The sequence below is a fragment of the Lepidochelys olivacea genome (assembly GCF_965140295.1).
Source record: "Lepidochelys olivacea isolate rLepOli2 genome assembly, chromosome: 16".
In the NCBI taxonomy this organism is placed as follows: Eukaryota; Metazoa; Chordata; order Testudines; family Cheloniidae; genus Lepidochelys; species Lepidochelys olivacea.
In genome coordinates, this window is record NC_140426.1 from 26,667,804 (window position 1) to 26,692,253 (window position 24,450).

General features: G+C 43.1%; 1 protein-coding gene across 8 annotated transcripts in view; it reads left to right on the forward strand.

The window, feature by feature from the left end:
• Window positions 1–9,485, forward strand: part of PBX3 (PBX homeobox 3) — a 168,542-nt gene extending 159,057 nt beyond the window's left edge. For 7 of the 8 annotated variants that reach the window (XM_084649717.1, XM_084649715.1, XM_084649716.1 and 4 more), the window contains 4 exons: window positions 1,783–1,948; window positions 3,821–3,933; window positions 4,719–4,808; window positions 7,962–9,485. In XM_084649717.1, the coding sequence (XP_084505843.1) occupies window positions 1,783–1,948; window positions 3,821–3,933; window positions 4,719–4,808; window positions 7,962–8,054 (462 nt within the window). In that variant the 3' untranslated portion in view covers window positions 8,055–9,485. The remainder of the gene's footprint in view (window positions 1–1,782; window positions 1,949–3,820; window positions 3,934–4,718; window positions 4,809–7,961) is intronic. The other variant, XM_084649720.1, reaches the window with a different exon arrangement.
• Window positions 9,486–24,450: the final 14,965 nt, after the last annotated feature.

A 24,450-nucleotide genomic window follows, 5' to 3' on the forward strand; every position in this document is an offset into this window, starting at 1 on the left:
GGAGAAGGCATGCATCTAGGGACACAGCAGAGTCCACCAAACAAGCCTTCGTGAACCCCTAAGCCCTGTGTTGTCATGTAAGTCCATGTCTGTCCTTACAGGGTTTGCTCTGAAAAGACCTTCTTCTAAAACAGACTCAGCCTTGTCCGAAAATGGAAAATTGGTAGATCTCTGTTGATTGGTAACTGTTGTTTTCTGAAAAGGAGAAAAACTCTTATTCCCTGGCTAGGGAATAGCTTCCTTTATGGGAGTGCCAGTGACCGTGAATTCAGCGGGTTGGAATTTGAGTATCTTTCAGTTGTGCAAAGGCCTCCAAACAGCAGCCAGACTTGCAGCCACTACTGATGGGGCTTGGATGTGGACAAAGACCAGGAGTGAAATTTCCACATGCTATTGCTAGTCTGGCTTTCCATCCAAGGGAAGGGAGGGAGTTTGGCAAGCAGGGAATTGAATTAGGGTCCCTTGAGACCTAGTTTGCTACCTTAACCACAAGACCACAGACTGCCAGGGTAACCTTGAGATAAAATTTCTCTGTGCCTCAATTCCCCATCTGTACAATGGGGGCAATAGTAATAATATACTCCCTTGCTCCCACCCTTTGCCTGTCTTGTCTGTTTGGAGCATAAGCTCTTGGGGTGGGGGCTGTCTCTTACTTTGTGTTTGTACGAAGTGCAGGACAATGGGGCCCTGATTTTGTTCCAGACCTCTAGGCATTAGTGTCATAAAGTAATGATCGTCTGAGAAATTTAGTTTTTGAATATGTTTTAAAATCATCAGACAGTGATAACTGTTGTTTATCTGTGACTACGAAGTTGCAATAATCTTTTCATAACTAAACAAAGGACATGCAGAGAGTATAAGGGGGTGAAGTCCAGAAGTTGAATGTTTTAAGTGAACATGGCAGTGTTCACGTCAGCTACTGCCATGTGATCTTGTAAATGTCAGATTTGCATTGTTAGGGACCCGTTTCCTTTTAGAATTATATTGCAGAGTGTCTTGGCATGAATACAGTACAAATAGCTTTGTTCATGGAACAAGGCATTTTCTTGATGGCACTGTATGCCACATATGTAATGAACTGTGATTATTAATTAAGAACTTTATTCTAAGGGCTGAAATTAGAAAAGTTTGTATGATTTCTCAGTGGCTTTGTTTAAGTTGCTCCAGCCATGACCTTTGCATGGGTTAATAGTTAGAGCCTTATCAGCCATCTTGGCATCCATGCAGTATCTTCAAAGGGAGATGACAAAAGTAACTTTTCATCCATTATTGATTTATATTGTTCCTTTCATTTTCAGCAGACCAAACATGATTCTAGCTGTAGGGCTGCCAAGGTTGTTCCAGCCCAAAAATAAAGAACAATTGCACTCGTTTGCAGCTCTCTCTGTCTTTCACTTAATCAAATGTTACCTTTACTTCCCTTCAGTGGCTTTTGGGGTCTAGTGTTCATTTGCTTGACAAATGCCTTGTTGTTAACAGTAGGCAAAACCATGCTAACTGCACAGCAAACTCCAAGATGCATGTTGTCATAAGAGTAACCCCTTGTGTATTAGTTTTGCCAAGAGACAAACTGAACCATGTCATGCTCATATCTATAATAATATTCAACTGATCCTTGATTATTGCTTAGTTAGTCTAAGTACCCAGTGGATATTCGACTGAAGGCTGGGAATTGTGTATTTGATGGACCCAAACTTGACATTTGGAAGCGATCACATCTCTTCCTGCTGAACGCTATCAGAGGCTTGACTATTTTCCCCTTTTTCTCCTCCCAACCAACAGGTATCCAACTGGTTTGGCAATAAGAGAATCAGGTACAAGAAGAATATAGGGAAGTTTCAGGAAGAAGCCAATCTTTATGCTGCAAAAACAGCTGTGACTGCAGCACACGCCGTGGCAGCAGCTGTCCAGAATAACCAGACAAACTCCCCCACCACACCAAACTCTGGTACGTACCAGGAGCTTTTTCATTCACCCAGCCCAGTAAATGAAAGCACCCTGAAAAGCCAAGTGGGAAGGATTTGCAGTGAATTTGGTTTGGTTCAGAATGTTGCAGTATTCCTCAGCCAGACTTAGCCATGGCATCATTTAAGAATGTAGAGTGGGATTTCTAAGAAATGTTGGGTGTTGGTTTAACCATCTCATTAACTTCAATGGTAAAAGGCAAGTTGACTTCAGTGAGAATGGAGTCCAGCTAATGCTGAGCACTTCTGAGAACCCCAGTCTTAATCCACAAAATGAACGTGTCACTGCCAGGGTCAGCCTTTCGGCAATTTCCTTTTCCTGTAGCTGTTCCAACAGTGTTTTCTCCCCCAATTAAAGAAGAAGCCAGGCAGAACTTCATGGCTGTTCAATACAGTGTTGAAGGCTTGAAATGTTGAGTTACGAATGAAATGGTATAGAGGGGAATATTTACATTCTGCTTCACACTAATTGGACTTTAAATGCTGGGCTGCTTGAAATGAATTAATATTGTATATAAAACATATATCTGAGGTATTTGTGTGTTTTAGGGTTCCATTATCACCTGTTCATTTACAGTCTTTTAGAAATTTCTTACTAATGTGTTGTCTGCATATTGCAGAGCAGTGGCTCTCAACCTTTCCACACTACGGTACCCCTTTCAGGGCTCTGATTTGTCCTGTGTACCCCCCAAGTTTCAGCTCACCTAAAAACTACTTGCTTACAAAATCAGACATTAAAATACAAAAGTGTCACAGCTGCACTGTTACTGAAAAATTGCTGACTTTCTCATTTTTACCATATAGTTATAAAATAAATAAGAATATAAATATTGAACTTACATTTCATTGTATAGTATACAGAGCAGTATAAACAAGTCATTGTCTGTATGAAATTTTAGTTTGAACTGACTTCGCTAGTGCTTTTTATGTAGCCTGTTGTAAAACTAGGCAAATCTGTAGATGAGTGGATGTATCCCCTAGACGACCTCTGCGTGCCCCCAGAGGTACACATACCCCTGGCTGAGAACCACTGTTGTAGAGATAAGCACTGAGCTAGGAGTCTGTAAGGGGAAGGAGCTCTGTTGGGGGCCAGAAGGCAAAGGTCTCCACCAGAGTAGTGATGTCTCTGATGCTTATTTGCAGCTAAAGTTTTGCTGTAACTTAATGGTAGAGAATGTTTTAAAAACTTACTATGGAAAAATCCTCTGTGGAAACAAAGTGGGTAAGTGGGGGGAAAAAGAAGTTTCTTTCTTTGATGGCAAAAAAAATCAACTTAATAGGCAATTACCAGCCATTTTCTTCCCAAGGAGACATTAAACACACTCAGAATAAGTTTTTTTTTTCTCAGAGAATTTAGCAGTAGCACCTAATGGTAAAGAATTCCAGCAGAGAAAAGCACTCCATTTTAAATACACCCGACTGTACAGTAAGTTGCTCTTCCACACGGAGAGCTAGACTACGGTTTGTGCTGCTTTTCAGTAGCTCCCAGGGCAGTTGTCTACCATGACAGTTAATGTGATGGTAGCAGTGGTGTTTAAAAAGAAGCTCATGGGCACAGAGTGTAGGAAAAGGCCCTGATCTTGCTGTTTGATTCGGTTTGTGCTTAGGAATCTCCATCCAAAGTGCTTCTCACAGGTGCACTGGCTGCCAACCAGTATCTTTAGCCATGTGGCTCAGAGTCTAGCTCTGTGTCATTGGTAATTTGCCTTTGTTTTGGGTCATGAAACTTATTCTCTGTTATGCACTACCTTTCCTTCTTGTTTCCTTTTCTTCTTCATCTTCCCCTGCCTTGAGGGCTTTGGGGTTATATATTTATAGCTCTCTGTTATTCAGCTACTTAACTCTTTCCTTTCCAGGTTCTTCTGGTTCTTTTAACCTCCCAAATTCTGGGGACATGTTCATGAACATGCAGAGTCTGAATGGGGATTCTTACCAGGGGTCCCAAGTCGGAGCCAATGTGCAATCACAGGTAGGAGAAATGCCCCAAACTAGGGCCTTTCTAGCAGGGTAGGGTTTGGGCTAAAAATTCCACCTTACTCTGGCTCTAGTAAATGTTCTGTGCCTCACTGCAGAATTGAGGCTGCATATTCCTAAATGTGGCCTATTATTATCCTAGCATTGAATATAACAAATAAAGGAAAGAGAGTGATTTTTTTCTGATTGAAACTTTAAGCTTTGTGAATGCATTCGGCTCTGGCTTGAGCTCATGGAGTGGGACTGGGTGCATCTGACTTTCACAGATCCTGTAAATTCTACCAATTTGCCTTTTATTTGTTTTTAAACACGTCTTTGTTTCATTTTTGGGATAAAGGCCTTTTTTTTAAAAAAATGTCAGAACATATCTAACTGAGCTATTAAAGAATGGTTCATTCTCAAGTGCGGTTCCAATCCATTCAGACAGAGCTAACTCCATATTTTATTCACAGTATATATGTCTATACATATACTTACATATGTGCAGACACATACATATGTATAGATATATACACCAGTTTGCTGCAGGCACTTAAGATGGACTTACCGGATGCATTGCTATGAGGAGGTTATTGTTTGGCTGGTGTGAGAAACAAAGATGTCTGGGTTTTAACATGCAAGGATTTGTTGAAATTCTGCCAGTCATTCTTGATGGATAAATTTGTCTTTCGTAGAAGATGCTAAACCCTTTTGGCGCACATCATTCAAAATATTGCCTGTTGTAAGTGATGATGTTTTAATGGGTGTGGAATGATGAATTTTGTTTCCTCTTACTTAAAGGTGGATACCCTGCGTCATGTTATCAGTCAGACGGGAGGATACAGTGATGCCTTGGGAGGAGGGTCACTGTACAGCCCACATAATTTAAATGTGAGTACCCTTGGGAACAATAGTTCGGAGAGCCATAGGCACGGGGTCAGGTGAATGCAGTCATGAATACGCGCATTAATAATTCTTGCAATAGCGTTTTTATATGCATATTTGGGGTTGGGACAAAACTGCCCTTTGTATAGCCACTTGTCTCAGTGAGATGAGGGAAGATTCTGAGGAGCATAGGCAGTTTGCAATTTTGTATTTTGTAGCTGAGATACAAGTTAAATGTATGTGACTTCTCTGCCTATTTTCATGCTTGGAGAAGGTGCCCTCTCCCCCGGAGACTCGAGAAGGCCATGATCTGTAATTTGTTACTGCCTGCCATCAGATCTCAGAACGTTGCTTTAATAGACTTACAGCCATTTCAAGGGTGCTATCCCCCCCTCCCACCCCGTCTTTGGGGGATCCAGAAACATATTTGGCCTTTGTACTAGAAAGTAGCGAGCAGATGATGGTAAATCTAGAGGCTATGGACCTGATCCTGGGAGGTGCTGAGTGCCCTAAATTCCCACTGAAATCAGTGGGAGCTGAGGGTGCTCAGCACCTCTCTGGATAGGACCCTGTGATAGGCACACTGTGCTTATAAAAAAAAATGCAGCCAGCTCATAGCCCATCGAGATAGACGCCTCGATAAAGACAACCTCAAGAGGAACCTCCCCGTCTCAGTGGAGGCTGCGCTGGATCATTTCATCTTTGTATTTCCAACATGCTTCGTTCACCCTGGCTTCGTTTGTATTTGTTTGTTTAGATTTTTTAAATGAATTTTTAAAAAACGATCTAAAGAGGAGGCTGGCCTTTTCCGTCACCCTCAAAGACGTTAAAATACCAGAGTGGACTAATTCTCTTGGAAGACAGCATCTCTCCCCATCCCATGCTCACCTGCTCAGTGAACACTACCCATTGTTGGGAATAACTGTAGATCAGCCTATGGGCTGGTGAGTGATATCAGAGAGCCTGCAGAAAAGAATAGATTTTGAGGAAATGGAGAAACAAAATGTGAAATACTGCAGCTAGGGTGAGAATTGGAGAGTTCCCCCCTTTTTAGGGTTTCCACTTGCTGTAAGAGTAAATATTAATGATTTAAAATGTGATTGAAGACGTTCAATTGTAAAGGGAAAAAAGTACCATTAAATACTCAAATCTTTTACATTTGAAATGTCAAATTTTTCTTTTTGGGTTTATAAATAACTCATAATAACCCACAACAAACCATATAAAAAGCCTTTTAGTTGCATTTCTCCTTTTTCATTTAAGTGTTTTGAAATGCTTCAGAGAATTTGCGATATCCTTATCAACATGATAAAATATGAAACTGTGATTGCCTGCAGCATTTTACAGACATGAATTCCATCTTCGCTGATGAGGCCTGATAAGGCGCTGTTGTATAATACAGTGCATAATCTCAAACCACCAGAGTAAGGATTAATTTATTTGGAAAAAAAAAAAAGCCTGCTGACAACCTCTTCTCCAGCTGCCAAGCTGAGTAACAATATTGTACATTTGTTGTTTATAAATTTGGATAAAAGAGGAGTGATGTTTACTTCAGCTGGAATATCTTTAGACTCGTATCTGCACAAGAGTTTTTCTTTCTCTAAGTAGATTTTCATATCTTTAAAAAAATAAGGCAGCTCTGGTACCTCTGCATTCAGAACAACATGTTGCACATTCAGGATCTGTAGCTGAGCTGTTGAAGTATTTTAAACCATGCGTTCGGGTTTGAGCTCAAAGGCGATGGCAAATTAGTATGTCCATATTGTTTACAAAGACACCCCAACCCTTGAGTTTGTCATTACGAGAGGGTCTCTCTTTGTTGTTGTTCATCGGCATAGGGGATAATTATTTATTGTTCTCTCTGTCCTCATTTAAACCATAAAGCATTTTCTTTTTTTGTGGATGATGGAAGAGCTTTACATGTAAAATCCATCAATACGGTGAATGGTAGGGGATTCTCAAGGACTGGTTTATTAGAAACGGGGTGAATAACCTGCAGATTTCACATTACCTGGGCAGGCAAAGAGAACGAAATTCATCAACCTCGACTGCTTTTTTGTGTGTCAAAATTTCAGAGCATATATTATTTGACTGGCTAAAGCCATAGGTTCTAGCTAAGTGACTGAAGAGTGCTGGCTGATTGTTCTGGTAAGGAACCACGTCATCAATAAATTAGCATACGTTAACCTTTCCTTCCTTGATGGCACTTTGTTTGGGGAAGAATTCCTGCAAAGGCTACTCTGTGCCGCGAGCACTGAGAGGCTGCCTGGCTCACTCTTGCTGTGCCAAGCCGGGCTGCCCCGTCACTTCCACTCAGCATTCCCCCACTCACGAGGCCTGCGCCTCCCTCTTCTTGACTGACATCAAAATATGTAGCGACAAGCTGTCTGCCACAGCAGAAATTTGATCAGACATTGATTTCAGCAATTGCCTCTATAGGCCAAGACATAAGGCAAATTTGTTCCTGAGTTCTGTTATTGCTGATGCAGGTCTAATGTGCTGAGGGTCAGGGGCATGTGGAGACATGGAGCAACATCCGAAAAAGGGGCTACGTTTATAGATAATTGGAAAACGGATCTGGAGAGAGCGTTTCCCCCTCCTGTTTGTATATTTTTACTCTGGGAGATCATATTTGGAAGGAAATTCAGGCCTGAATTTACCCCAGTAGACCTTGGGTAGTAAACGGCTCTGACATGCATGAAAAGGAATTGGGAATTTTTGGAACTGAAATGACGATCAACCAGGTTGAAACATCCATTTCCTGAACAGCTACAGTTTTTTCAGGCTTAAAATGGGGGAGAAGCTTTAGTTTTCAGCTATCAGGGAAATCTCTTCTGATGTCCTTCATTAAAGCGTGAATGATTTTTACAGAAATCCTATCACCCTTATCACATCACCTCGACAAAAGGCTGCTAAATCCTAACTTGCTCTTTGCTTAAAGTATCTTCTTTCCTCTATAGGGTGTATTGTTTAATATCTCTTGTTGTGTGCATTTCTGTTTCTTTGCTTTCCCAAATCCTGTAGCTAAAGGGAGTTTAAGAAACAGGCCTTCCTAGTGCATCATTGCCTAAGCATCAGCTTCACCAGGCTATTATTGTCTATGGTGTGATGTAATGAATATGCATAATTGTATCAATTGAATTGTTTTTCCCTTTTCAGGCTAATGGAGGCTGGCAGGACGCAACTACTCCATCTTCTGTGACTTCCCCTACAGAAGGGCCGGGAAGTGTGCACTCTGATACCTCTAACTAATCTCCTAGCAACACTTTTTCCCTGAGCTGAGATGCCTTGATTAGCGCATTCAGAGTAACAGGAGAAAAAGAAAGGAATTTTTTTTGTAGCCAACCACCTACAGCTTTACTGTAAAACCTTGTCTTATTAGAAAACTTGGTAAATCTGTTTTTTAAAGGTATCATAATCATTTGTATTTATACTTAAAACACACAATGTTAAAAAGCACTTTATCCAATTAGGCCAAGATTTAGCATTGTTTATAGCCCTGTAACTATTTTATCATAATTTATTATCAGCTGTTTTAACAATGATGGTCTAACAGTTGCCAATTACTTGGCCTTAAGGGTAAAAGTTCAGTATATGCTTAACCTCAATAACAAGAGCAGACACAAAGAAACACCCCACCTAAATTTAACTTCTTGCATATTTCCATGGAAAGCCTAAATGAATTACAAACTTTGATTGTGTTTAATCTTTTCATATCTCTTATAGAGCTGGAATAAAAAGAGCTGTTCAGTTATTTCAGTTAACAATGGTTGTGTTTAAGAATTCTTATTCGTCACATTTTTGTTGTGATCTATTGTTTTATAAATTAGATTGGAAACTGGGAGCACCAGCATCTACTCTCTGTATTTCAATAATGGACATAAATTGTTCTAAGAGATGAAGATACTTGCTGCTTATTTTTGTGGAAGCCAAGATCTGGGGTTTTACAGTACGAGCGAGGTGCTGCACACGGATTTGCCAAGACTTGTTACGTCCTCTTGGTAACAACAACAAAAACAAGGAAGGCACCATTATATGGAGTGTTGTATATAGTGTAGCAAAAGAGTATTTATACATCTCACCAATCAAAACACAGCTTTATTACCTCATGCGAACTCATACAAACCAATAGAATTTCAACATGTTCTGTAGCTTAGAGTGCTCACTTACTACCTCTGAACAATGCTCACGCTGTAGTTTGTCTCTTTCTTATCTTTTTGCATCTTGTAATTAACCCTTTGTTTCCCCTCATGAAATGTAATGTACATTGTCATCTTTTAAAAAAATCAGGGTTGCATTTGCAACTTTTAAAAAAGCTGAAGTGGAAACATTGGGTCTGAGGTTTAACACAAACAGTGAAACTGTTGTAAATACTGAGAAACATTTTGAATGTTCTTCATCTTGTTACTAATCCACGCAAAAAACAACAACTAATTGTAATGCATACAGATTTCAGTATTCAGTACTGTATATTTCGCCCTGTATAACAGGGGGCCCTTTCTTTCTCTCTTTTGTATTGTATGCGATTCTGAAACTGATTGAGTCATGAAAATAATTTGTGGCAGTGATTCTAATGTATTAAAACGTTTCGTGTTACTTTCTAACTGGATTACACCCTGGATTGAAAAGTCTTCCTCGTGGTAGTTATATGTAGTTTCAACATGAATAAACTTTTTGCTTTCATGATCAAATGTTGATGTAATTTCTTCCTGCTCAGTTTGAGTCAGCCATCAAAGATAAAGTCAGAGACTTACGGAGGAGTGTTCATAAAGCAGGAGTTCAGCATTTCTTAAATACAAATAGCGAGTGGCGCACTCTTGCCTGAAGGATAGTTGAAATTCTAGGCATAGTACATCCTGATAGATATCCACATCTCTTTAGTCAAAGATTTCATAACCAAGATTTACCATTTCATCTCTAGGCTTTATTCCTACACTGCTCTGTTCTGGAACGGGCAGTTCAAATTGAGCATCATGAAAGGGGAAATCTTTTAGACTAAATTTAAAAAGCAACATCTTATTTACTCTCAATTATGGTCTTTATTTAGCATTAATTTTTAAAATATAACCTCTGCTAACAACTGCAATTTGATTATAAAAATATTTTTCCTTATAATAAAGACTTAAAATGAGCAGTTTTTTGTTTATATATATATATAGTCTTTCCAAAAAAAATTGTTAATAAAGTAAAGGTCAATAACAGGTAATAGCCTATTTACTATATCCAAAGGAAATTGACTCACAGGAAATCAAATTAACATTAACCACTTGCGCCAAATGGTCTCTGATAAATAGAACTACCTTACGATTTCAGTTAGTGTATCTAAGCAAAAGAAGGTATATCTAGCACTCCTATTCATCCTAAGTTGGTGCAGTGCAGATGCAAACTCTGTAAAATAGTTGACTATCACATTTACTTTTCAGTCAGATGCTTGTGCCCATAGGTGTTGATTTGTCAGCTAAATGATTATTTGCATGATTCAATTAGCTTGTGGGTCAGCTTTTCTTATCAACAGTCTCTGTGCTAAGTAATTTTGTGACGTATCTTTGTTTCCTCCCCAAAACACAGTGAACACAATTTATCTTCCTCATTGTTCCAGACACCCGTGTGCATCAGTCAGCACAACTTTTGTGTTTATTTATCACGCATGCACAATTACTGGTGCACTCTTCATCAGTTTTAGAAATCACAAGTGCTGCTTTGTCTACAGAGGGTGCATTTAAAGAAATACCACCCTCTGCAAAGGAGTCGTTACCCATTGATCAGCGTTGGAGCAAGGGGGTCTGCAGACCTCAGAAGACCTCCTGTGTGCCGAAGAAATAGAATGAAACAACACACGTGTGGCGATGGAGCTCTCACACGCCACACGCTCTTGAGTTCCTTCTGTAACTCCATGGAAATAGGGTCTGAAATGGAGCGTGTGTCAGCGGAGGCTCAGGCAGTGTAACGAACACACAGACGTCCCCCATCTCCATCACATCGTTGCTGGCCACAGGCAAAAACCTGTCATACGCTGATGAGGTTCATAGGAAGGCCATCAACAACCTTTGGGCCGCACTTGCATGCCCTGTGCCCATCGGGCATCATTAGAGTGCTTCTTTACAACATTAAGGCTGTGGGTCCTTTGAATTACAAGTGCAATTTGGCCTTTCCTTATAGTAGAGAACAGTCACGTGGTTACATGGCAAATAATACAAATGTTATCCTTGAGGCTTGCTCACACATCAGAAAGGTTTCCTGAAAGGACCAGTATTAGACAAAGGCCTTTGGATGGACTGGTGTTTTCCCTAGAAGCTGAATGCTGAAGGAGCTGGGCTAAGCCTAACTGAGTAATAATCACTTTGGTAAGAATTTGGCCAAAGCGTATTGGTCCTGTAAATGGAGCTGAGTTTTCTGATTAGCACTGAGGCTCCTCTCTGGTGCTATGGGCCATGTACTCTGAGTGTGGGGTGAAGGGCTTCTTTTGCTCCCCAGAAGTGGTGCTATTTAGCAGTTATGTCTTAAGGCCGTTTGTCCAGGTTCCTACCTGTCCATAGTCATGATAGTTCTTCTAACCAAAATGGCTTTGGAGTATTGTCTCATCAGTGCCTGGTGGCTGTCACTTGGGAATGCTAATGGGCATTCCCCACTTGAGGGCCCCTTTGTGCTGTCATGGCATTGAAAAAGGGCATTAGTGTAATGCGAATCAGGCCCTCATGTCTTGAGATGGAAACGCACATACCCTAACCCTAATATTCCTCTCGGATGATCATTTTGCAGCCAATTTGCTTTGTACTGGGGTCTCGCAGAGCAAGACTCAGGCTGAGATTTTCAAAGGGGTCTATGTAACTTAATAATAACACAAAACCTCCTGGTTCTTACACAGCACTTTCCACCAGTCGAACCCAAAGCGCTTTGCAGAAGGAGGGCAGGATCATTAACCCCATTTTGCAAATTGGGAAATAGCCACATAGCAGGGCAGTGACTTGCCCAAGGCTGCCCAGCAGTCTCAGGGGCAGAGCCTGGACCAGCCTGGGTATGCTCAGTGCTAGTCCTGTGCTTATCCACTAGGCCACGCTGCACAAGCTACTGAATCACGTCGGTGTTTTTGGAAAGCCCAGCCTGTATTCAGACCCCCTGGAGCAGAGCAGGAGCAGCAGGAGTCTGATCACCAGCAGAGGTTCCTCAGGTAACCTACAGGAGGAGGAAGAGGGCACGGCCAGGGTAATGCACTGAAGAAGTGCCTAGGAGCCCTGAGTGTCTTATAAGAGGATTTGTGAAGCGGCCCCAGGAGCCAGTGTGAAATGTTTGAGGACGTTTACATGGAGCTCTCTTACAAGCTACTTAGCTCTTGGAGAGAGAGTTCAAGCGTTCCTCCTGGCAGTGTTTACGACTTGCAGAGTGCCTTGAGTAGCAGTTGCAGACTTTCCACATACAGCAGGAAGGAAAACACAACAAACATTTCTGTGCCAAAATCAAAGCTGCAAACGATTTTTCTGCTTTGGCTATTTAGACCTCAAACTCCCGGCCCACAGCTCACTGTGTCTCTGACCTCAGCTGCAGTGAGGGGTGCTCTCTGTCCAGAAAGGGCCGAGGCAGGGAACCCAAGGGAGTCCAGCAAGGAGGCAACATGGGACTGGCCTAGCTGGAGAAGTGCTGCAGACACTGTGAACTAGAGCATTAAACTGCTGGAGACTAACTAAAAGCCCCGCAGCTCCAGTGTTAGCATTAAACATGCCAGGGCTGAAATTCACAGTATCACCCTGTGTTGATGTGTCTTGCAAATGCAACATGGGAGTGTCAGATCTAAGATGCTGATGCCAATATCTATGCCATGTATTGCCACCGTGATACAAATAACTCCAACTAACAGGAAATGTTTTCAGTTTGTGTTAATAAAAATACATCTTTTTAAAGACTGGAATTCTTCAAAGATTGGCAAATTTTATTTTATTTCATAAGCTTTATTGTCACTGCCATATGGACTGTGAAGAAAAGTGAACCCTTAACTCAGAGTTATCCACATGATACACAAAGCACGGATACAATTGTTAAGGATAAGCCCTGGGAGTGATTTATTGCTTGCATTGTATTAGCCACACAGGAGTTATGATATGCTTCCTATTCCTGTATCATATCTGTATTTTATTAGTCTAATAATCTATTGCCGTATTACATCAGGATTCCCATCCGGTTAGCTTTTCTCAGGCGGCAGAGGAAGAACGGGGGGGTCTGTGCCCGGCGGCTGACTGTCCAGGGCAGAGCCAGGGCTTTGATGGCAGTGCTGGTGAAGTAGGTTGCCTCTGCTTTTTGCTTGGGGACAATGGGTGCCGTGTACTTTGCTGTGGGATGCGCTGAGCAGCCAGTGCCTGATTTTTACCGCAGGTTTTATGTTCTCCATCCATTTGGCTTATCAGAGGTCGGTAATGTAAACTTGTTCCTGGCCCCTAACTAAGCATGTGACATGCTACAGAGGAAAGACGCCACTGGCTTGCAAAGTGACTGGAAGAGTAAGGCAACAGCTACTGTTCAGGGCCCACTGGCCAGCTCAGTGACATTCTCTGCAACTTAGGAAGTTGGACAAGGAGTGTAACCCTGAAGTGGCTCTAGCCGGAGTGCTGTAGCGTGGGTGTCTTTACCCAGCCTCGCTAGTCAGGGAAATCTTTGGTCTCACTCTTCAGAGAGCAAAACCCTGCAGGAGATGGGGAGCTATTTGCAGGGATGCCTTCCAAAGGTGCTGTGTTTATTTGTGGCTGGTGAATAGCGTTGCTGTATGGAAGATGTGGCTCCCCTAAGCTCTCTGAACCTTAGCTCCAGACACCCATTCTTGGGACTAGAGCGTACCGTTTCCCCCACCTAATCGACAGCACAGCGTGGGCCGGTTTCCTGTGCACCTACAGCAAGCTCGAGCCCGGAGGGAAGCATCAGCTGCAGAAGACAAATCCCCAGCCCTCACCTAGACTCACCCAGCACATGGTCCTTATTGCCAGGAGTGATGGTGGCCAGGGTGGGGCTCGGGAGCCCCACAGGCCGGGGAGCGAATTAAAAGGCAACACTGCTTGGTTCAGCTTCTTCCTCTGCTGGGGGAAGGCCCCCAGCACACCCGGGAGGACGGGGTCCAGTTTATCTCAAGCTTTTCTTGCGCTGTTAGAAACAGGTTTTCTTTTCTCCCTTCCTTGGGGCACTAGATTTCCCACTGGGGCACCCCAGGTCAGGACACACAGAGGGTGTCATTTGGGGGTCGGCCCATTTCCCCTGCGGTGCTGAGGGCTTTGTCCCTGGGCCATGCCCTGTGCAGCTGGCTGGAGCTGGCTTGGCAGTGACAGGACAGCAGGCTGGCGAGCCTGTGGCAGCTGCAGCCCCATGTTACTGAAGTGCGGCGTGTTCATTTTCACCGTGAATTAGTGAACGACACCATGCGACAGCCAGCCGGGGATTTATGTTGACCTGAAATACAATTTTATGCTTTCCCCACATTTTCTGCTTTGATTTTCCTACTGGTTACACCTGACTCAGCGCAGACGTGTGGCGGGGGGTGGAGGGGGGGCCCAGAGGTTGTGCCAGCTGGTCAGAGAACAGTTAGGGCTCCTAGCATTGAGAGAGACTGTGTGGGGGAGGCAGCTTGAGATTGTGGGACAAGCCCATCAGCTGGATGTCTCTGCTACAGCAAAGCCACACATGCCACAGAGGCTCCTGCGGCACTCAGCAAGTGCTGGCGGGTGATTGAAGGGAGGGGGAAGACCACACAGGGTTTAAATATGGTGTTTCCAGCTCATAAACGAAAATGCGAATCTGGAATGCGATCTGTATAGCTATAATTCCATCCTGCACAAGAGCAGCTGAAGAGAGACGAGCGTTCAGCTTGTGTTCATAGCACAGAGGCAGGTGGCTAGCCCTGTCTGGGAGCTGGTGCCAAAAGGACGTGTATTCCAGCACTGGTCAATGCAGGGCACCGCTTCCAGAGTGTCTCTGCCGGGCAAGCTTCCCAAGACAGTCCGACTCTGCGAGTTTCCGCGTCTGAAAACTCAAGATTCTATTCCTTATGGCAGGACAGTGATCAATTGTTCTCCAAGTACAACGAAGGTCAGACAAGAAGCAATGGGCTTAATCTGCAGCAAGGGAGATTTAAATTAGATATTAGGAAAAACTTTCTAACTATAGGTGTAGTTAAAATCTGGAACAGGCTTCCAAAGGAGGTTATGGAATCCTCTTCGCTGGGCGTTTCGAAGAAGGTCAGACAATCCCGTTGGGGTGGTCTAGGTTAACTTGGTCCTGCCTCAGCACAGTGGGCTGGACTTGAGTTCTTGCAGTCATGGAATCATAGAATATTAGGGTTGGATGTCATCTAGTCCAACCCCCTGCTCAAAGCAGGATCAACACCAACTAAATCAGTCCTTTCCAGCCCTATGTTTCTATGATTCTATGATTTAACAAAAAAAGAAAAGGAGTACTTGTGGCACCTTAGAGACTAACCAATTTATTTGAGCATGAGCTTTCGTGAGCTACAGCTCACTTCATCGGATGCATGTAGCTCACAAAAGCTTATGCTCAAATAAATTGGCTAGTCTCTAAGGTGCCACAAGTACTCCTTTTCTTTTTGCGGATACAGACTAACACGGCTGCTACTCTGAAACCTATGATTTAACAATGAGTCTTATTGCCAGTCGCTCCCTCCCCGCAGCCATAGAAAATTCTACTTTTGCAACAAATAGAAACTTTTCTTCAAAGTTTCCCTCACATCCTTGTTTCATTTGTTGCTAAATCCCCAGTTTCATTTGTGAGCAGGTTCTGAAGCAAATGCCATTTGTAGCCCCATTCTTGCCTCCAGCAGCAGCAGCATGGAAAAAAAAGTTCAAGCATATCAGAGTGCTACTAGGTGATAAGTCCCCAAATCTGCATCAAAGGCTATTTGATCATCTCCCTGTCACGGATAGAATAAAAAGGATTAATTTATTCGAGACTGCCGAAACCCTCATGCGGCAACAAATTTAAGAGTTCTCTTTACACGGGCTAATTAAAATCAATTAATTTCAGTCAAATCTGTGGCTACCAATCTGCATGTACATATATAGATGCACATGTATATATGTGTACATATCTCTGATTCTCTCTCACACACACACTTTATATGCAAGTGGACCCCTTTTCACTTGACTCATCATTTTAAAACAGCTTGAACAAAACACTGCAAAAGACATTTGCACATATGTCTGGGAGGCATGGATGAAACAATCTTGCTTTGCAAGTCTTTTCTGGCTCTAATTTCTATCATTATCTACGTTATACCTTATTGATAAGCAGTGTCTGCTACAAGGTTTTTTTTAAATTACTCCATCACTGGTCACCATTAAAATCTTGTTTTCCCTTTCCAGGTGACTAAATGTTATCACAGTCTGTCAGTACAGGGAATAACTAGGAAATACTCTGAGTACCTTGCTAATGTTACACAGGCATCTTGTAACAATTCAGATGTTGACTACCCTAGCTTTCATAATTCCAAACTTCACAATTCCACAGTGGTAAACGTGATCAGACTTTCCAGCACTAATGCCGTATTTGAAGACCCATTGGAGAGGGTCTGAAAAGGGGTCTGGTGCGTGCTGCACAGGTCTGGGGAGGGCAGTGGGCTGCAAAAGGAGCTGAGGGGAACCCTTCTGTCTCTTGGCATTCTGAGCACCTAGGCGTAACACTTCGTCTCCCAGGCCACACTGGGCCCACAGCACTGGCTCATGCTCCATCTGGTCCCCTCCATGGTATATGGGAGACTTCCAGCTGCTGTCGAGCAGCAATTGATCCTGCTAAATTCACAAGGCCTGAAAGGGGGCCTGGGGGACGTGCCACAGGCACAGGAGAGTAGCAGTGTCTTTGGGCCCAGTCCCACAGTACTTACTCCCACTGGAGCCAACAACTTTGGGAGCTGCAGCTTCTCCACCAAGGAGATTTTTGGGTAGGGTGGAGAGGGGCACCCTCTATGCATGGCAAAAGTGAGAGTCAGGAAAGTAACTTCAGACAAAATTCAGCATTTCTGTTCTTCGGGGCTTAAGGGGTGGCAGCTTTCCAGGAAAGGAATTGTGCAAGGGAGGGAGTGGGAGATAAAAGCGTGGTCAGACACCCCCCTTTCCATGGGGCAACGTCATGCTGTCTAGAAAGCGTTGAAAAGTCCCGCCTGCTTGCTGGCTGTTCTGGATTAGTTACCTGCTCTACATCTGTTCTCTATTTAGCGCACACAACCCATTCAGAGCATAGCCCAGCAAAAGCAGCTGCCAGATTGATTATGACCTTTTCCCGAGAAAGATCACAGATCTAAGAAGGGAATATACCTACATTCCTTGGCTCAGGGCCACCAGGAATGTCAAAACCCCCTGGGTTTGGGAGTCTATGAAATGAAAAGCCTCCCACAAGGAACAGCTTCCTTTGGTCAAAGGGTATTATGCAAAGTTAGAAGGTTGCTGAACATTGAGATGAAACACAAACGCAAATCCGAGGAGATAAGAGCCCAGCACATGGGCCTGCCATGCTTTGCCAGTATTGTCAGTGAGAGGATGCGCTGCTTCCCCCTCTCCCCATGACTTATTTGAGAACCCAAATTAGGCTTCAGGAAAATGAAAAGGGGCTGTTTTTCATGATACGAGATCACCTATTAATGCTAGCTATTAGAAGAATACAAGGCTGCATTTTTTTTCTGGTAAAATTCAGCATAAAGAGCACGCATCATTAAATATGGAAATCCAGAATTTTATTAGCAATCTGCTAGATCTGAACTGACGCCAATTAAACAAAAAAGATATAATTTATAAAAAGGCAGAGTTCAAGTTGTATTAAATATGAAATGCAATTTTCTGCTGGTTTTGATTTATTACTGGTGGTACATTGTTCAAAGAAGCATGTTATATTTCAATACAGAAATATTGTTTATTCATTAATATTTTAAAACTTGCTTATTGCTGTATATGACTCTCCTGCAGAATGAAACTTATGATTTAAAACATGAATTAATAAACACATTTGAAAGTGTTAGACAATATCATAACCTCTCATTTTTCATTTTACTAGGAGCATATTAAATTTTTATAATTCTGCAAGTACTATTATTTTCCAAATAAAGGTGCAGATTCTGAATGACTAATTTCAGGTAAAGATGAGAGAAGAGCAATAACATATGCTGGGAATCAGTCACTCCGTTCGCCTACTACGGGTTTGGTACATTTGTTGTTACATTATTCATAAATCTTCTGCTTAGCACCACATCCTGATAGTGTGTTTAAAATATACTTACTGTACTTTCTCTTTGTACACTGTTTGGATGACAAGTGTGCTGTCTAGTTTGTGTGTGTGGATGGATGGATGGATGGACGTATAGAAGGTCTCTTAATGTTAGGAAGCATTTTATAAAGGCTGACATTCTAAATGAGGCTGAAAATATTGTATACAAAATGTGATAATGCAGTAATGATCTCAGAAGCCTCAGGTGATCTTGGTGATCACCTGCACCTACAACTTGAATCACACTATTACCAGACTCAATACATACATACCTCTGAACTCATTAGGCCTGAGTACTCTATATAGACTAACCTATCAGCTGCTTGATTTAAACTAACCTTTTTTGTATCTGAAAATCTCTCCTTCGGCAGCCTCGATGTATTACCATAACAATAGCCAGTATTTCAATTTTAAGAACTCATTTTTCCTCAAATAGAAAGTGCCAATCAATTTAAAGAGCCAAAGATGTGCTCAGGAGAAGCAGCTGGGGGTATTTGCTCTGAGTGTTCCACCCTGGTGCTTTGATCCTAGTTTCCATTGGGAAACATGTTGCCGTGATTGTTTCCCCTGGTCACTGCGGTACAGCGATGACAAGCTCCAGGTAGAGGGGATTTACCTCCTAACCTTTAGTGGCATGGATGCAAGGTGGAAGTAACTGAGCTGGATGGAATGCTGACAATTGGAATGTGGCCGCAACGGCCAGCAGAGAAATGCCAGTAATTGTGTATTACTAATGGCAAATCAAACACTCTTGGAAATTTCTCTTTAGATCCTGGCAGTGTGGGGTATACTGTTTGCCTGCATAATGTATCAGAGACATAGAGCGCCTAGACCAAGCGTGGAGAGAGTAACGGCCCTATCTAACACCCACCAAAGTCAGTTTCACCATTGCAAATCATAATGTTCCCACTGATTGGAATGGAACCGGATGGGGCTCGAGGAGCATCACTTGCCGCCTTATGCTCCAGCTTTTCTCTGCTTGGTCAGCTCGTGCCAAGTAATCAGTGTTTCAAGTCAGGAACTCAGGAAACTACTGTCAGGCCTTGGAGAGGCCTGGTGAAGAGAGCTGTGCTCATGCTGGTTCAGCTCCCAGCTGGTAGCCCTGGTTTATGCTCAGGCTGATTGGTCGTACAGTAGTGGAGAGCAGCTATTTATATAATGGCAGAACTTACACCGACAGCATGATGTAAATCAACTATTCAGTTCGTTGTTGGGCAAAGTGAATTGGCCAACCTTATTACTTCAAGTCAGTCAATTAATTAAAGTTCAGTACTTAATCAAGTTCCAGTGGTCACACACAGGGCACAGTGATTTCTGTCTCCTTTCCAGAGCTTATCAGAGGTTAAGTTAAAACAAAACAAAAACAACCCCCCAAAAAGTAAGGGTTAACCAATTACTCAAGTGACCGCTGAGACTCAGAGTCTCGTTCAAAAGCTATTACTTCTGTTGCAATTTCCCTAAGAGTCCAGCAGGGTGAGCACTAAATGGATGGCTTTGCCCTTCCAGGTAAAGCATTTGTTGGCTCTTCTATAAACAGATTAACAATCATTCATTTACTCAGCAAAGAGTATTGCACTAGGATTTCCTTTAGCTCACTAGAAATGTACATTAAAGATCAATTTCTCTTATAAAGAACAGGTCTTGTAAGTAGCAATAATCAGGAATTAAACAATGCAATTAATTCTTCCACCTTTTGGTCAGGAATGTTTAAAATATAGGGAGGCTCCCAGCAGCTCCTTGTCCTGGTTTATCAGTTCCCCCAGGGTGGCTGGGGATTGCCTCTGCAGTTAGCAGGAAGCTTTGTCCCCCAGTTTCTTGATTACAGATCTGACATATTCCCACTTGAGAGGAAGTCTAACAGTAACAGTGGGTCGGGCATCAATGGCAGGCTTGGGTGGCGAGAGGCTTCAGTGCTAACTCCAACAAGGGTGCATTGTCACAAGATTTTTCCCTCAGAGAAGCAATGCAGGAAGGTTGACTCAGAGTAACATTTGCCTCCGACCCCAGACCTGGATCAGCAGGCTAAGATCCATGATAAGAGGAACCTCTTGCAGCAAGTGAAAAAATGCTCTGAATCTGGATGTAGTGGACTGGATTGGTGGGAGAGGGAAAGTGAATACAAAGCTCAAGAGAATGAGGAGAGCAGGTGATGTCAGATACAGACTGTTTCAAGTACAAAAAGAAAATGATACAGCATTGATATGATAAGTCCCTTAACAGAGAAATGTCTTTCAAATATATCTAACCACATGTTTTAGTAACTCTCCAAGAACATTCATAACTTGTGAACAGATGATACTCAGCATATATGGGAGGATATTCAATTAGATTTCTCTATTTTTTTCAAGAATGTGGTACAAAAAGCAATTTCTCTTTTTTGAAGAACGTAATATCACAGTGCAATGGAAATACATCAAAGGAAAACTCAGAGAGCAGTATCCCTGCTTTACATTTTGAAAAACAGTCAGGAAAAATATGTTGTTTACCTGAATTTGTTTTTCATAAGGTCTCCTGGTGGATTAATAAACTAACCTTTCATCTGTGAATACCTGACCGTATATACCATCAATAATGTAAGCTTCACCTCCTGCATTAATACAAAGTTAGGGTGTAGGGGAAAATTGCATAAATCTAAACAAAAGTTATTAAAAAAAAGATATTCAATAACCAGTGAGACAAAGTAATGAGCTCAAGGTGAATTCCACTCTCAGATTTGTCCAGCTGTTAGAAACAAGCGAGTTGTGCTTTTCCCTCATTGTCCCCTGCTGAAGCCAGAGCTCATTGTCCTGTCCAGTTATTAGCTATCTAACCTGCTCCACAATAGCCAGGTGAATACAAACTATCGAGATGCAGAGAGGCCTTTTAGCTGCAGAGATTCTACATCAGAGGTAATTAAAGGCCAGACAACACGTTTCATTACAAACTTTTTTTTTTTTTTTGCAGGACACTGTTGAAATGCAGAATGAACTGGTGCTCTGGGGCACACGCTCCTCTTCCCAGACAGGCCCAAGAGAAATAACAAAACCTGCCAACTTAGCTATTTTGAAGCGACAGAAACACAAAATACAGGAGCGGGAGTTCTGCGTTGGTTTGATTTGGTGCTTGTGGGGGTGTTGTGGAGTAGCCAGCCCGCTGAGGAGGTTGGGCACTCAGCCTGTGTGTGAAAGGCTCTGCCATTGAGAGGGCACCGACACCAACACCTGTGCATCGTTACTAGCTGAGTAGCAGGGCAGCAGTTGATTAGGTACGGAGCATCTGGGCTGAGGAAAATGCTTCTGAGAGCTCAGCTGGGGCCCCAGCAGACAGAAAGGATGCTGCTGAGGAGAGGGACTTCTCAGTGAAGCAGGACAGAAAGCTCCCCAGAATAGGGGACCTGGAGGGAGCAGGTTCCATAAGGGCTAGGAGCAGCAAACTGCTCCGGAGACACAGCCAGCAGGAGGGTTTTACCAGGCAGTGGCCAGAGGTCCAGGGGGCTAGATGCAGCTGGTAGCAGTTGGAGTGGTTTGACTTCCACGAGAACCCCGAGTCCAGAGAAGGAACCCTTCCCCCGGGGATGGCGGGAGGCCTGACTCCAGAAAAGTGTCCTGGTGAAGAGTCTGGATGCGGGAGAAGGGCGGCCTCAGTGAGGGCACACCGACTAAGATAAGCTTGTGTCTCCTGGCCAGGGCTCTGGCGTGAAGGCTCATTTGAGTATCCCATTTGGCTGATGAGTAAATAAACTAGACCCCCTGAGAGTGGGCATTGTTCACTATATACAAGCCACAGAGAACTTATTGAGAGCCCGTAAGGGGAAACTGAGGCTGACACACCACCCCAGGTCTGCCGCGGGCAGTGGGCAAGTGCTCCGGGGGGTGGGGTGGAGTGCCCGCCACAACGTGGGAAGTTCGTGTTTTTACATTTCAAACGTGATTTCCTCACATAAAAAGCCATGTTGCAGCCAGTGGCTAAGGCACTCGACAGGGGGCTGGGAGGCCTGGCTTCTATTTCTGGCCCATTCAGCCTGGGCCTCTCTACTGAGGCTGCCAACGTGGGAGCAAGTTTGTATCAAGGAGGGTAGTGTTTTCTGGGAGGCGGGGCTGGTCTCTTTGGTTGAGACCACTCACTTCATTTTGCACAGGCCACTAAACACGCGCCAGACGGGAGTTCACTCTGGCCTGCGGTGGGCAAGTGGCCTACAGAAGAGTCCCACAGAACATAGTACCGCTTAGTATCTACTGCTTAGCTGCTGCCTCCAAACCTGAATTGTCACATGGGGAAGTTTTCCCCCTCAGTCCTGGGGCAGGGGGCTGCATTGCTTGTGTCCCGCCACACAAATATCCCTTCTGAAGAGAGATTGAGAGGCGCAGGTTTTCTATACTCTGTCAGAACTGGAGCCAAGCTGCCCATCTGGTGACTGAAATGGCCTGAGAGACTGGTGGCACTGTGTTCAGAGCAGCATCTGTCATACAGTCCTGACCACTGCAGGGAATATTTAGGGTTTTTAAAAAGAAAATAGTACGCTAACTCTAAGTGAATTTGTAGCCTCTAGAGTCTGGCCTTCCCTAATTGATTGATAGGCTAGGATTGTCAGCGCTTAAAGAGATAATTCAATTTCTAAAATCCCATTAAGTGGTGAAAGATTTGTTGATTGTTGAATTGTTTCCTATGTTATGCAAGTCATTTGGTCCAGCTCACTTGGAAATCCATTTCCCATTTATGAAAAGCTGATGACAGAGCCTTTGTTTCTGGCATACTGATGCCTCCTGGTCATGCATCCCGGTGGCCTCCCCGTGGGACTGACACGCATGGGTCTGTCAGAGTAACGTGGGCAAGAAATGGGACAAGCAGTGAGGGGGAGGAAGAGCTCAAAGGAAGAACGCCCAATTGTTAAAGGAGAAATGGCCGAGCGCAGAGGAGCCTTCCAGGGATCGACATACCTGGAAAAAGCACAACTCTCCTTGGCCTGAATAGTAAGTTCTGTTCTGCCTGAATTAGTAAAAGGATGGCAGACTAGTTCTGGAACCCTAAGCCTTCCATGATCCATCATGTGGTTGACTCTTCCCAACAATGCCCCAACAGGGGACCTAAGCTATCTGCAGCGTGCTTAACTAACTCCCTCTGCACCCAGGAACTAGACCATTGTCTGGACAGACTTCAGGAGTAAGACTTTATGGTTTGTCTTTTGTCAGTTTCCATATTCAATTTTTTTCTGTCTGTGTAATTGCAAGGCTAGTGTAAAAAGGACTTCTTGCATCTCCCGATGAAACATTTGGCACTGGCCGGCGGGCTAGATAGCCTGTGTCTGATCTAGTCCAGACCAGGCTTGCACAGCTATTTGTATTGACATGTTCAAAAACAGCTTATTACAACAAAGTCCTTCCTTGGAGCTCCTGGTCCTCTCCCTTTCCCTTCACCTCCTGTTGTGTAAAAGGGTGTGGTTATTCTAATACAGCACACTGAGCCCCCAGCGAGAACGGACTTTGGGGTGATAAAGGAACAACCTCCATCTCTCTGGGTGTTGCCCTGGTACCCTGAACCTGGGCTCAGGTTGGAGGTTTCACGTTTGTCATGTGGCAGCTAAACTTTCTTTCCTGTTTTCAGTGTGTATTCTTCGTTTCCATTTGCCACCCCCACACTGATGCAAAATCTCCTCCTCATTTTGTTTCCATAGAAATCCTCAGCTGTAAATCCTTAAGTAACTATTTTATTTATAGTGTTCTATTCATGTCCTTTTGAGCCCAGGACTCCAGGAAATGAAATAACAGAAAAGGCACCTCTTTGAAATGCATCCAGACTTTTATTGTTTAAGTGAAAAAGTAACGTTCACATTTAAAGAAAATATTGGTGGATAAATTGTTTTTTAAAATATATAATTGGATATAATTTTTCTTTCAGTTAGATATTTCATTGAATTTTTTTTACATAGAGTAATAAGCATAGTTCAATTTTAGTTGCATTTATGTAAATATTCTATTTTTATAAAAAATTGGACATTTTATAAATGTCCTGTGTAAAGTTAGTAGCTTTAAATAACACACATTGTTTTGGGTAGGGCCTTCTTTTAAATATTTCAGAGCTCAGTAAATATGAAGTAGTGTATATAATCATCACCATCATAACAATTAGCATTATTCTAATTAATGGGCTGAGCTGATGGCAATGCACCCAGATGGAAAAGCAGTGCTTGCTGCAGATTTGAGTTCCTCCCTGTGTTTTTGATGAGGTCTACAGAATTTGAGCTTCCATTTAGAAAAAACCAAACAACCACCTTCTGAAACATTTGCAGCCCCTCTGCGGGAAAGTCGATGTGCAGCTATCTGACTTTCTCAGCAGCCAAATAGACTGAAACAACAGAGCAACAACGGAGGTGGAAACTTTCCCATTAATCTCAATAGAGAGTGTTAAATCGACATCCTAGTTTCTGAAC